Source organism: Garra rufa, unplaced genomic scaffold (assembly GCF_049309525.1).
Source record: "Garra rufa unplaced genomic scaffold, GarRuf1.0 hap1_unplaced_017, whole genome shotgun sequence".
Lineage (NCBI taxonomy): Eukaryota > Metazoa > Chordata > Actinopteri > Cypriniformes > Cyprinidae > Garra > Garra rufa.
Genome location: NW_027394292.1, coordinates 329,082 through 344,070, shown reverse-complemented (window position 1 = coordinate 344,070; position 14,989 = coordinate 329,082). Strand labels below are relative to the sequence as shown.

The 14,989-nt window shown below is 34.8% G+C and overlaps 1 protein-coding gene across 3 annotated transcripts in view; it reads left to right on the top strand.

The window, feature by feature from the left end:
• Nucleotides 1–14,989, top strand: part of LOC141315343 (adhesion G protein-coupled receptor B1-like) — a 32,228-nt gene that overhangs the window by 4,750 nt on the left and 12,489 nt on the right. For 2 of the 3 annotated variants that reach the window (XM_073832678.1, XM_073832677.1), the window contains exons 2-9: nucleotides 1,197–1,300; nucleotides 2,899–3,001; nucleotides 3,119–3,269; nucleotides 3,408–3,477; nucleotides 3,673–3,739; nucleotides 5,340–5,425; nucleotides 9,984–10,082; nucleotides 13,823–13,994. In XM_073832678.1, coding sequence (XP_073688779.1) covers nucleotides 1,200–1,300; nucleotides 2,899–3,001; nucleotides 3,119–3,269; nucleotides 3,408–3,477; nucleotides 3,673–3,739; nucleotides 5,340–5,425; nucleotides 9,984–10,082; nucleotides 13,823–13,994 — 849 coding nt within the window. In that variant the 5' untranslated portion in view covers nucleotides 1,197–1,199. The remainder of the gene's footprint in view (nucleotides 1–1,196; nucleotides 1,301–2,898; nucleotides 3,002–3,118; nucleotides 3,270–3,407; nucleotides 3,478–3,672; nucleotides 3,740–5,339; nucleotides 5,426–9,983; nucleotides 10,083–13,822; nucleotides 13,995–14,989) is intronic. The other variant, XM_073832679.1, reaches the window with a different exon arrangement.

The window sequence follows — 14,989 nt, the reverse complement described above, 5'->3', positions numbered from 1 at the left end:
ACCAGAAAGAACTGTTGTATAGATAGATATTGATAGGGCTGTCGAACGAGATCAATTTTGTTTTAAATGTTGGCAAATTATCTTTTATCTCTTATTGTCCTGACACCAGTGGGAACATACAGGCCTAAATTCTCACAAAACAGAACAAATTTCATGCAAATGAAGTGCACCAACTTTCCAGAACTGACTTCATTGTGACATTCTAAGCTTCCTTTTCCCTACTGTCTCGCAATTAACCGACAAACATTTTAAAATTGACAAGACTCGATACTTGATCGTTTCTGTTCCCAACTTGCTATGAGTTTCTGTCTGCGCTGATGGACTAAATAATTCCCTTGGTTCGATAGCGGTTGTTCTGAGTACTAGCCTGTCTACCACAGCTTAGGCTTAGTCAAGTGTTTGATTGGCTAGGAGAAGACAAACTTAGTCTCAGAGGATGCATTTCTTTCTTGATTGTCAGTGGGGACCTCACTGCAGTGCAGATTAATCAGAGGGATTTAATTAACTTGGCCCTGTGCGCACATTAAACCTGGAGACAAGACAGGCTATAAACTCAACCAATTATCTTTGTGTGTAAGTGTAAGTCTGTGTGTTTTGGTCTTAAGGTGAGAAGTCCACACCTCTGAGAATGCGTAGCACCCATGGACATCCTTAACTCTGCTGTACCACATTTGCAATGTTTAACAGATAATATTTCTAGATGTGTATTATAGCGGCGTAAGTCTTGAGCAAGGATTGCAGATATTCACAAACACACACAGGCTTTCACTACTCACACCTATGGTACAGTTAATGCTGCGTACACCACTGCAGTGGCCGCTGTTTCTCCACCACATCACCATGGCAACCAAGACAATGGTTGCGCAAGCCTGCAAATGTGTTACATTTGAGGCTTTTGGTTCACAATCACTGTATGAGTAATTCACAGCATCAGGCATTTAGCTTTTCCGGTTGTCTGTATGTCATTAGAAGCAGTCATAGGGTGCTATACTATAGCTCTCTGCTGTGCCCTGTGGATATCTCAGTCCTCAGTATCAGCCGAGTGACCTTCATCTCACCTTGTTCCTTAGCCGGAGCCACACGGAGAGCAGTCCGGCACTCTTCTGCACAGAATCGCATGGAGGACAGCAGGCGGCTAGCCTGATGCACCGTTAGCATCTGTGAGCGCTAACTGAGTCTATTTCTTGTGTTGACAGAACATGGATAAGACCCAGCTTCCATCTGTGACTCTGATCGTGGGCTGCGGGGTCTCGTCCCTCACCCTGCTCCTTCTCATCATCATCTATGTGTCCGTTTGGAGGTAAGCAAGATCTTCCGCTGATGAAACACAATCTGGCTGTTCAGCAGTAAAAAAACACATAGACATTGATGGGATGCAATAGGAATTTCAGCACCATGGACAGCGACATATATTGGAATGATGTTGCGTTTGAGATTCAAATCAATTGCTTGACTTGATGTAATACTTAACATGTCAGGTTGTTATTTACTATTCAGTGTGGTTATTAGTGAAAGACTGATCAGCTAGGCTAATTAATGCACATTATTGTTCTCAGTTGGCCCATTAACAAAAGTGGTAATTCTGTCTAGAGTCAGTTTCAAATAACTACATGGTCAGTTCTTGTTTAAGGTCAGTGCACATTTTTTAATTATTTTGTAAATTTTTTCAAATATTTTTAAAGAAATAGTATTTAGAAGTTTCATTTAGCATGAACGCATTGTAATAGATTACATTTTATATTTTTTGTTTTAATGGAAAGCAGTTTTTATTACAATTTTAAATTGTAATAATGTTGCCTACACTACCAGTCAAACGTTTTTGGACAGTAAGATTTATAATGTTTTTTAAAGAAGCGTCTTCTGCTCACCAAGCCTGTATTTATTTGATCCAAAGTACAGCAAAAACAGTACAATTTAGAAATATTTGTACTATTTAACATAACTGTTTTCTATTTGAATATATCATAAACATTTATTTATTCTTGTGATTTCAAAGCTGAATATTTAGCATCATTACTCCAGTAACTAGATCTTTCAGAAATCATTCTGTCACATGATCCTTCAGAAATTATTTTAATATGCTGACTTGCTGCTCAAAAACATTTATTATTATGTTGAAAACAACTGAGTAGATTTTTTTCTTTGATAAATAGAAAGTTCTTTCAAAAGAATCCTGAAAAAAATGTACTCCACTGTTTTAAATATTTATAAGAATAATAAAAATAACAAAATGTTTCTTGAACAGCATGTCAGCATAGTAAAATAATTTCTGAAGGATTAAGTGACACTGAAGACTGCAGTAATGATGCCGAAAATGTAGCTTTGATCACAGGAATAGATTACATTTTAAAATATATTCAAATAAAAAAACTGTTATTTAAAATAGTAAAAATATTTCAAAATTTCACTGTTAGATGCAGGCTTGGTGAGCAGAAAAGACTTCTTTAAAAACAAAAAATCTTACTGTTCAAAAACTTTTGACTGGTAATGTAGTATTCCTGTTTTTACTTGTATTTTTTTAACAATTACTGCAGTCTTCTTTTAAAACTGTTTAAAAATATACAGTCTGTAGCACAAAAGGATCCTTGCTTATACTTATGTTTTGCATTTACAATTCCTTTTTATCATACAAAATATATTTAAAGTTTTTTTTTCTTTTTTTTTCTTTCTTTCTTTTTTATTTCACCACGCTATTTCCTCTTTTGCATCTTGTGCTTCAATGATCTGTACAGATGCTTTCACTTGGTCAGTGTTACATCTTGGTCGCCGCTTGAGATTATACATCAGTTCAGGTTCCATTTAAGTGTCCGTCTATTGAATGCATTGTGGCTGAATGAAAGCGCGCAGTAGACGTCATTCAGATGTATTGGCTCAGTGTTTCTGTGTGTTTCTCTTCAGGTACATCCGCTCAGAACGCTCTGTCATCCTCATCAACTTTTGTCTGTCCATCATCTCCTCCAATGCACTCATACTCATCGGACAAACTCAGACACGGAACAAGGTATGAGCAAACAAACACAAATAAATGGATAAAGCTTTTAATCTTAATCTCTTCTCCTTCCTTACTTTTGATGCATGGACTCTTTTTGTTTCTCCCTTACTATTTTCTTGCTCTTAGGTTGTTTGTACTCTTGTGGCTGCGTTTCTGCACTTCTTCTTCCTGTCCTCTTTCTGTTGGGTTCTCACGGAGGCATGGCAGTCTTACATGGCTGTGACTGGCCGTCTTAGAAACCGCATCATACGCAAACGTTTCCTCTGCCTTGGTTGGGGTGAGGCTTGTCTTGTTTCTTCTAAGCTTGTGTCTTCATTTATAATGTTTCTTCTGAAAAAAAGACCCATGAAATTTCTCTTGATGTATATATCAAGTACTCAACTATTCTCCAATAATTTCTGTTCCCTTTTTATAGGTTTACCTGCTCTCGTTGTAGCTATTTCTGTTGGATTCACCAAGGCAAAGGGATATGGCACTGTTAACTAGTGAGTATGATCATGATGGCCAGTCTGTCTCTGCATTGCATCCTTCAAGTGGACACTTTAAAATGTTAAAAACAACTAATGATGACATTATCTGACAAACCCCATCACTGATTTTTCTTTCCCTCTGGTCTCTTTCATCTGTCTCTCTCGCTCTCTCACGCCCTTATTCTTTTCCGCTCTTGTGTTTTGTGTTAGTTGCTGGCTGTCTCTGGAAGGCGGACTGTTGTACGCATTTGTGGGACCAGCTGCTGCTGTCGTCTTGGTACAATTTCTCTCTCCATTTGATTTATTCGCAGAAATATTCTGTCCCTCATTTCCAGACTCAGTGTTTAATGTTGCTAGCATCACTGCACCCAAACATAGAATTTTACAACAAATAAACCACCACAAGCTCTTGTGAATGAGAATGCAGACGGTCTCATTACCCTATAACATAATATCCCGCAAACACGTGTTTTAGTAGATCTGTTTAAACACAGCATATGCTAAGTGTGCCAAGAATGGACGTAACAGTCATTACACCGCTGCAGATTAATTAAACGAGATCTGGGCTTAGACTATGTTAACATGGATTACGGCGGTATCTATTTTATTCAATAACAGATTTCATTTTGTCAGACATTATAATGGTGAATTATCTATAGAGTCTCATAAAAAAAATTTCATTCTACTGCAGTTTTTCTCTGTTCAACCAAAACATCTCTCAGTAGCTGTTTTACATTGTGTAGCTGTTGTATATTAATATTGTAATTTAAAATGTAAGGTATTTGGAAATTGACTCTGGAAATCATGTTTTATCACAATCCTAGTGCAGAAGTAGCTTGAACAACAACATATTAAGATATTTTTAAAATTCTGTCATTATTTACTCACCCTCATGTCGTTCCAAACCTGTAAGACCTTCTTTTATCTTTGGAATACAAGTTAAGAGATTTTTGATGAAATTCAAGCTTTCTGACCCTGCATAGACGGCAATGTAACTACCACGTTTTTTCGACTGATGTCAAAAGACCTTGAATGTGTCAGTTGCGTTTCTCTCTATGCAGGGTCAGAAAGCCCTCGGATTTCATCCAAAATATCTTAATTTGTGCTCTGAAGAAGAACAAAGTTCTTACAGGTTTGGAACAACATTGGGATGTGTAATTAAAGGGTTAGTTTACACAAAAATTTAAATTAGCCCATTATTTACTCATCCTCCAGGCATCCTAGATGTATATGACTTCCTTCTTTCAGAAGAATCTAGTCTGTTGTTAGTTATATACAAAAAATATCCTGGCTCTTTCAAGCTTTATCATGGCATTAGGAGGGTGTTTCTCTTCAACAGGTCAAAAGAAGTCCAATAAAGTGCACCTATGCATAATAAAAAGTGTCTCACACAGCTCTGGGGGGGGTTAGGCCTCCTGTAGCGAATCAGTGTGTTTTTGTAAGAAAAATATCCATATTTAAAGCGTAATCACTTTAATCTAGCTTGCATAGACTGTTGTACATGGAAGCAGCTCTGGGCCGTGCGAGGCACTTTTTATTATGAATGGATGCACTTTATTGGACTTGTTTTAGACTGTTGAAGAGAAACACCCACCTATTGCCATGATAAAGCTTGAAAGAGCCAAGACATTTTTTAATATAACTCCAACTGGATTCATCTGAAAGAAGGAAGTCATGTACTCCTAGGATGGCTTGAGGTTGAGTAAATAAATAATTTTCATTTTTGGGTGAACTATACTTTCAAACAAAACCACAAGTTAAAGTTTATATAAACATCCTAAAACAACACATTGGAGACTATAGGACCATGTTTGTATTGTGAGACTGGTCTGGATCTTAATATGCACATGTTCACCTTTCTCCTCTCTCTTCACCAGGTTAACATGGTTATCGGGATTCTGGTTTTTAACAAACTGGTGTCTAAAGATGGCATAACTGATATGAAACTCAAGGAGAGGGCCGGGTATGCCTCACAGCACTCATTCATCTCATTGGCTGACCTTTAACCAGCTCTGAGAAAGAGATTCATTGGCCAGACCTTTCATAACATCTCTCCCTTCTCCAGAAGGACACAAATAATTGTGAATGAATGATTTTTGTCTTGTCTTCCACCCAAAAAATCCTACCCCATGCTAATAGCTTTTAAACAAGTAATCAAAATTTGCAAGGTTAATGCTTAAAAGCATAAAAAAACTATATTTTTTCCTTAGAAGAGAGGGGAAGAGATCGCAAAGGACTGGTTATTGGTCCTGTCAAAAGCAAGATGACATTTCTGCTCACTCATTGCATTTCTTTTACATTTCCGTTGGTGATTTGCCATGTGTCGCTTAATCATTTCTCCAGCTTCTCTTGATTTTTAGGTGTTGCTGTGCATCTTGATACAAAGCTGTGTGTCATGTTTCTGTGTGTGAAATGTTTATTTGAGGGGCAGTCGCAAAGGAGCCGGCAAAGGAAATCTGACATAACACGTCAGCTTCATGCGTCTGATCGATAGCACTCAGGCTGAGCGAATTTCTCATTTTATATCCATTGATTTTGACAAGTTTTCAGTCGTGTGAGTTAAATGTCATTGAAGCTGAAGTATGAACCGAGAATTGTTATTATAGACCTCATTATAAGGGTTCCACAATCGTACGCTGTCCATCTCCGTGCCATGGACCATCAATTACACACTGGAATTGTTAATCTTCCAAGATTCACATGCCTTCTACCAATCAGGCTTTACAGCAGAAACGCGGCCCCAGATTTATTACCGAGAAGACGAATATTACTCATGTTATGACTCATGATTGACTGTCTGTGTTTCCTTTTCTGGGCTGTGCTCCACTGCCTGCAGGCTGACGCGTGCCCTTACTGGCATCGTTTTTGCATCTGACTGTTTTCTTTCCCTGTTCCTTATCTTTCCTTTGTGTTTTTGGATTATTATTCTGATTATTTCATTTCAACTGTTGTGTTTGCCTCTGCTATGATCTCTCTGATCGATTGTGTTTGTTTTTGTGCTCTTTGAGACATTGTATCAGAGTTACCACAGCATCCACTCGCTCACACTCAGGGCTCTCCTCTCTGCCCCGCCCACCCGCCACTGATTGGCTGAGATGCAGGTCCGTCCATCCTCTAATTTAGTCTCTCCCACAATACCCTGTACACAGTTTTATATTAGTGCTTAAAATTGCCTGATGCCATCATAATGGGCTTTTAGGACTGTCAATTTTCTGAATAATTCTGACGGAAGCATGCTGGTTAGATTATAAATTTAGATTTAGAATAGCTTTAGATTCAGCTTTCTGATTCTTGTATGGATCCACAAATTAGTTTTGTGAGTGTGTGTGTGTTTGGGAGTGTGCAGAAGAATGCTTGTATGTGGATTTCATTGTCTGGACATTTTGGATCGGATTGGATTTTTTAAAAGTCAGAGTTCTCTTTGTGCTTAAGTAATAATGGGAAATATTTTTGCAATTCCGAAACTCTTATCAACATGTTTGCTTGAGTATTTTAGAGGCGCACTGCGTTCTACGCGAAAACCGATTAACTCAAAGCTGGCTGTCGTTGTTTGGTGCTGATAGATGGGAAGGGTGAATTAGATTTAGAGACTTTTTTCATTCCTTTTTTCTCCCTCCCTCGCCCTTGTTCTTAAACACAGCATTTTTCATTAGCCTAATTAATAAGCGCTGCTGTTAATTATGCCTAGAGCAGGAGTAGCACTTTGGATAGTCTCTGTACACCTGTAAATTCTGGCGTTTTCTTCAGTTTTAGAATATCAAAGTGCATTTTGATGAATCGTTGTGGCTATCATCAAGACTTTTTGCATTGCTTTACTATTTCCGGGAAGTCAAAACAAAAGATGAACTGTTTTAAAAAATGATGTGTACAAAAAATCTGAAAGTTTGTTTTAATATTTGGTAAAGGATCATATCAGCTCGGTCTTTGAAGTCTCTCCACCTCCATGAGGACTAGCATGTAATTCAAAAAAATGCTGATTGCTTTTTAATATCACTGCCCCTAGTGAGGTTTTATTGGTCACATTGGCCTTTTGCTTGGAATTGAATTTCTTATATTATGTGGGGTTTAATCTACATGTCTGCCAGTAGCAGAAACAACTTCCTATCCATTTGGGCAGCCATGCCAAGCTGATGGCTTTAATTGTTTTTTTTCTGTCTTGTCTTTTTTCAGGTGGCTATTTTGTGTCCAACATCATTACGTACACTACCATTCAAAAGTTTGGAAAAGTTTTTTCTTTCAAAGTTTTTCTTTGTCATAGAATTCATTTTCTACAAAAATACACAGCACATCCGTTTTTAACTGTAATGATAATAAAAAAAATGTTTCTTGTAAACCAGTTTAGCATATTATGGGCCATTCTACAAAAACTGATGCAAACTGCTGCCCCAACAACAAAAAACACATTGAAAAAGCATTTAAGTATTCAAATCTTAGATGTTTACTAAGATCCTTCTATTGTTATTGAAACCCACAATAATATTTCAAATATTGGTAAGTTTAACATATATAAAATCATCATTTATTGGGTACTTTCAATTGGGAGGCGGCTGTCCCAAACCCTAAATTTCAACTTAAGAAAATAATACTGAAATAGCTACAAGATGCAAGTAGATCGGTCCCATCATTGGGAGGGAATATCTATGTGTAACTTTAAGGAACATCACTATCAAACGCCTTTTTTCTCCACACTTTTTTGGAAGTTATTCCATAACATTTAGTTTTTATATGTGTACAGCTGTTCAGAACTGTGCTAGCTAATCATGTGCTGATTTGCTTCTCTGAGCTTATCTCAAAAATGTCTAAAATTGTCACTACCGAAACATTTGATAAAGTTTTGGTAGTGACATCATTGTTTTTTGGGAGTTATTCCATAAAATGTATTTTATTTATTTATGTGTGTACAGTACAACTGTTCAGAACTGTGAGCTGGGCCCAAAAGCATCTAAAATTGTCACTATCGTAATAGTCACGACCGAAACATGTCATCATTGGGAGCATATAATCCTTTATTTGGGGGAAATAAACAATGTTTTAGTTTAGTGTTTTAGTATGCAAGTTAAAATTCTGTTATGTGCTGTGGTCTCTACCAAAACACTACTGTCACTACCGAAAATGTGCAATCACGACCGAAACATGGGATGATTTATCAAAAATAAAGTATACTGAATTAGCAAATAAGATTTTATGATAGTGGTATATATGTTATATATATATATTACTGTTTTGGTAGTGACAAATTTGAGGAGAGGACAAATATTCCAAAACGCTCTGAAAATTAAATTTGAGAATTTGCTGCACAATTACTAGAAATGTGTAACTTGGATATTATACAATTTGCATTGACACATGACATTTTTTTCCAAGATGCTTCCAATTCTGACTTTGCATTAATTCTGTAGAATGGCCCTTATAATAATTTCTGAAGGATCATGTGACACTGAAGACTGGAGTAATGATACTGAAAATTCAGCATTGCTATCACAGGAATACATTTTATTTTGAAATATGTTAAAATAGAAGACAGTAATATTTTCATCACATTATTGTAACCTTGGTGAGCATTAGTGATTTCTTTAAAAAAAAAAAAAAAGAAAGAAAGAGAGAAAGAATTTTAACAACCCAAACTTTTGAACAGTCGTCTTTGTGTTTTAGTTTTTTGGACAATGTTAAACAATGCAGCTTCTCTTATTTTGATTTTTATTATTATTTTCTGATAATGGAATGCATATTTTGCACATTTTTCACATTTCGTTAGCTATCTGCAAATATTAAAATTCATTTGAGATCCTCTGTAGAAGCATATTTAAAAATCTCAAATACGGTTGTATGCTGTACTGAAATCTTAGATATCATTGTATGCTGCAGTTTATTAAAACAAAACAAGCCACACATAGCTATACACAGACTTCGATATTGACAGTTATGGCTGTGGATGACTTTAATGTGTCTCCTAAAATGACCGTGAATTAGCTGGAGTCTGTGAATGCATGATCTCCGGCTGTCAGCACGCATGAATGTTTGTGTGTATGTTTATCAGCCAGCTTTTCCGAGTTCCCATGTCTCTCTCCAGGGCCCAAAGACAGATGCAGAGTGGGACGGATAAACTGCTCGCAGCCTAAATCAAGCAAATTCCATATGGCATACTAATGCAAAAGAAGATTTTGATGTCATTGATATGACAGAATCAAAATCTCATCATGTAGCGTTTTACATAGACTGTCAGTGGACATAAATGATGGTAATCTATACATACATGCACTACATATAGACCTCCTTTGTCCCACATGTTCAGTCAGGCCTGTTTAGAAATAACGTGACGGCATCTTTTCCATCATTCCCGCACTCTTCCCAAAGCCTTGACAGAGATCTGCCCTGAGTGAGAGCTGGAAGGGGATTCTGTGGCCGCTAGTTTTGTGTATCTGCGTGGATATAGGTGTATGTGTCTCTGTGTGTGTGCGAGAGCGTGTGTGGTTATATGTCAGCATACATGTGTATTTCAGTGTGTTGATTTGACTTTGCAGTCAGATGACAGTGCCACTGTACAATATGACGCTCAAATGTGCCAAGTGCGGAGTTATCTCGTCGGCTGACGTTTCCACCACAGCTACCAGTAACGCCATGTTAGTCCCGCTAATTATTTACCAACTCTTTGATGCTCAGCCTTTGGTTCTGTTTTGCCTTTTCTTTCTGCATATTTCTTACCTCACTCTTCTTTTTCCGTTTCTGGTTTTCTCCCCCATTCATTTCCCTCACCCTGCTATTGCTCCTTAGCTGTTGTCAAAAGTGATCAGCAGAGACAGAGCTTTTATGTTGCCGCAATGCTAAATCATGCCGATTGCAATAGGAGCTCATCCTGTGTGTGTGTGTGTGAGTGAGTGTGCAGGCGTGTTTGACCAGACAGTTCCTAGCTAGAGATTTCCATGGTAACCATAAATCATCTAAGCATCATCTATCTTGTATAAATCAGCCAATATTTGGCCATTTTGAGAAGTCTGCCATGCGGTTGACAGATGCATTGGTACTTTCAGATATGTTTAGTACATTTTGAGAAATATTTAGTGTTGTTATTGGTTACTGAATCTAATGGGTTTCTGCAACTGAAATAAGGCTTTAAAACAAATTTTAATATTAGATGAAAAAAAAGAAATTTAAATTTGCCTTTGCAACTAACTGAAACAAGTTTAAGTACAAATTTATTAATTACCATGACTAAAACTGGAATAAAATAAAATAAAGTTAAACAGAAATATAAAAAAAATGACAAATGACATAAAATGATTGAAACTTAAAATAAAAAATAATAAATATAAAAATAAAAGCTTAAAAATATGACTAAATATAATAGTATAAGTAATACTACAAAAAAAAGTGTAATATTCTGGTAAAATATTATAATAATACAATATCCCTGATATTTCTATAAAAAAATAATATAATTTTTTTTTAAATATGTGACCCTGGACCACAAAACCAGTCTTAAGTCGCTGGGGTATGTTTGTAGCAATAGCCAAAAATACATTGCATGGGTCAAAATTATTGATTTTTCTTTTATGCCAAAAATCATTAGGAAATTAAGTAAAGATCATGTTCCATGAAGATTTTTTGTAAAATTCCTACTGTAAATGTATCAAAATGTAATTTTTGATTAGTAATATGCATTGTTAAGAACCCAATTTGGACAACTTTAAAGGTGATTTTCTCAGGATTTTGATTTTTTTGCACCCTCAGATTCCAGATTTTCAAATAGATGTATCTCGGCCAAATATTGTCCTATCCTAACAAACCATACATCAATAGAAAGCTTATTTACTGAGCTTTCATATTATATATACATCTCAGTTTTGTAAAATTTAACCTTATGACTGGTTTTGTGGTCCAGGGTCACATATTAGAAAAAATTAAGTACAAAACTTGAAGTACTAAAATTACCAAAAAAAAATAAAACTGCAATAAAATAAAATAAATTTAAGGTAAATAGAAATGTAAAAAATGACAAGTCCTTAAAACCTAAAATTATAAAAATGAAATGTAAAAATAAAAATTAAAAAATATGACTAAATACTATAACAGTGTAAGTAATACAAAAAACTTGTAATATTCTGCTAAAACATTACAATATTACTGATATTTCTATTAAAAAGTAATATAAATATTACATGAGTAAATTAAGTACTAAAGTTTAAGCACTAAAATTACCAAAACTTTACATTAAAATGTAAAAATAAAGATTTTATGACTAAAAATAAAGAAAATATAACTAAATACTATAATAGTATAAGTAATGCTAAAAAAAGAACTTGTAATATTCCGATAAAACATTATTATATTACAATATTTCTGATATTTCTGTAAAAAATGTATATAAATATTAGATTTAAAAAATCTAAAAATAAATTTAAGCCAAATAGAAATATAAAAAAAAATAATGTAAAAATAAAAACTTAAAAATTACTAGTATAAATAATACAAAAAAACGTTTTATATTTTTATATTTAACTTTTTATAATATTTTGACAAAACATTATTATATTACAATATTTTTGATATTTAATAATATATAAATATTACATGAAAAAATGAAGTTCTAAAGTTTAAGTACTAAAATTACCATAACTAAAACTGCAATAAAGTTAGAAATGTAAACAATGTAAAAAAGTCCTTAAAACCTAAAATAAAATAAAAAATTATTAAAAACTTAAAAATATGACTAAATACTATAAAAGTATAAGTAATACTTAAAAAAAAAAAAGGCACTTAACTTATATCACAAACTGTATATCAGACATTTGGAAACTCATATTGGTCACTATATATATATAAAAAAAAACAGTTTTTACTCAAATTGCTATTAAATTACACAAATAATTACAAAGAAACTCATTGAATGAATGTGGAATTTTGAAGTAGAAAAACTGAAATAGTGTTTTCTTGTAAGTATCTTTGTTTTACTTTCAAGTTCGACAAATATGTTTTTATGCTGTATCCTTAAAACATTAATAGAATTTTCTGCATCTCTCTGCATTTTTTCCCCCGCATTTCTTTTGTGATGACAGTGGTGGCCAAAAATTCAGTAGCGACAGTAACTGTATGGCATTTTGTATGAACTCTGTGGTATTTTGGTGGAAACTATGGTTGCCATGGGATATTTTTGTAAGGGCTATTAATAGTAGCCATGTCAAGAATGGCTTATCTGACTGTGAGACTGCAATGAGCCATGTTTATCAGGTCTCTGTCATTAGCCTATAGCTGGTACTGGCCAGGCGTTCTGCGCTACAATGCGAGATAAAGTAGACCAGCCATTTAAGACAAGAATACGTGTAGGATGTGTGATGTGGCAGCAGCTCAGAAGCAATAAGAGAGGGTAAAACCATGCAACCTACAATATATATATTCATATATATTTATGTATTTTGCTGGTGAATTGCAGCAATTTGTAAACATACCTCAGCAGACAAGCAGGGTTAAAAGTCAATGAGGTTTTACCACAGTATGTGTTAGTATACATATATAGATGTCTGAGGTTGACTACATTTGCAGTTAGCAGTGCTTGTGTACAGAATGTCAGATGAAATGTTTATAAGACACTTATTATGTACATGTGTACATGTTTCTGTTCATGAAAGACATCTATTTTAAATCCCTAATGTATATCAAACAAATGAATCGTGATTATTTCCTACAAAAGTGTAACCACTGCATTTTTCGTGTTTATATGAGCATCCCTGACGTGTGTGTTTGGTAGTGTGTGTTTGTTTGTGTGTTAAAAATATGCAAAGAATTAAATACTAAAAAAGCTAAAAGGCAGGAATAAAATAGTCAAAATAGTGAGATGTAGGACTTGCTAAGCATGCTGGCCCTTCCTCCAAATCCATGATCAGGGGAGAGTTCTTCTCTAAAGACCACTGAAATGTCTACATTCCTACATCTGTCATCCTTTCATATGTCTTCCTCTTTTTCACAGTCCATTGCTCTTTTTTGTGCTTCTTTTGGCTTATTTTTACCTGTTGCACCTGTTCACATATGTTTTGAACTGTGATTGAACCTACTTGTTTTGAGTACCGGTATATTGATATTGTTCAGAGTATAATCAACAAAAAGGGCAACTCTAGCTTATATTGAACACCCGTATTGATCTGTGTATTCATATATTAATGCTTTTACCACATTCATATTTGTAAAACACTCCCCAGACATCTGAGAAATCAATCAAATGTGTGATAAATATTAATTAGTTCTATAAGAAATTTCTAAATATCAACCAAAGTCACTCAGAAATTCTGTAGTTTTGCCCTCTTTGTCAGTTTGTATAGCAATGGCGATATAAACCGTCACTCACTGTAATTCTGCTCCTGTCCTGTAGGGCGTCGCTCTGGAGCTCCTGTGTTGTACTGCCACTGCTGGCTCTCACTTGGATGTCGGCGGTCTTGGCCATCACTGACCGCCGTTCAGCCTTGTTTCAGATCCTTTTTGCCGTCTTTGACTCCCTCGAGGGCTTTGTCATTGTGATGGTGCATTGCATCCTACGCAGAGAGGTGAGAAAACCTGTCTGATATCATTGGACTTTCCTTTCGTAGCCCTGAACCACAAACCCAGGCATAAGGGTCAATTTTTGGAAACTAGGACAATATTTGAAAATCTGGAAGCCTTTAAAGTTGTCCAATTTATGTTCTTAGCAATGCATATTACTAATCAAAAATTAAGTTTTTATATATTTACGTTAAGAAATTTACAAAATATCCTCATTTATCATGATCTTTATTTAATATCCTAATGATTTTTGGCATAAAAGAAAAATCTATAACTTTGACCCATACAGTGTATTGTTGGCTATTGCAACCAGTTTTGTGGTCCAGGGTCTCAATTTTAGATGCAAATTAAATACTTAAACATGATTTTTACAATCAAGTGTCATCATTAGGGTTCTATTAATTTCAGGATGTTGGAAACTTGGGCACACTTGTGGAAACCAGGCATAAAAATACAATTTACTGTATAGCGAAGAATGCCACAGAATTTCGTCACCTTAGAATTATAAGGTTCTATCTGACATTTTTGTCAAAATTGAGTTATTCACATACTCTTATTCTGTGACAAATTATTTACATTATTTGAGGTTTCTTTTGTAAGTTTGTAACTTTGTAAGTGTACATTTTGGCCTTTTTTTAAGAAAACAAAAATGGTTCTATCTATAGAAGTCAATGGAATGCCAAAACTTTGAAGCTCAGTATATCGAAAGTGCTCAGAATGCAGATAGAACTTTATAATTCTAAGGTGACGATTTGGCAAATTTTGGATTAATTAATCAAAAGTAGGGCTGTAAAATAATAATATTCAAAGTGAAATATTATTAGCATCAGTAGTTATTAAACAGGAATCTGAAATATAGAATCTGCTTGCCTCTGAGTGAATGAACGCCATATTTTAGTCTTTTGCACATACTGGAATGCATGGCGTTCAGTGTTTTTAACATTTGTCTATCATTTTATGGATTATAATTTTTGTAATTCAATCAGCATTTAACTATTTC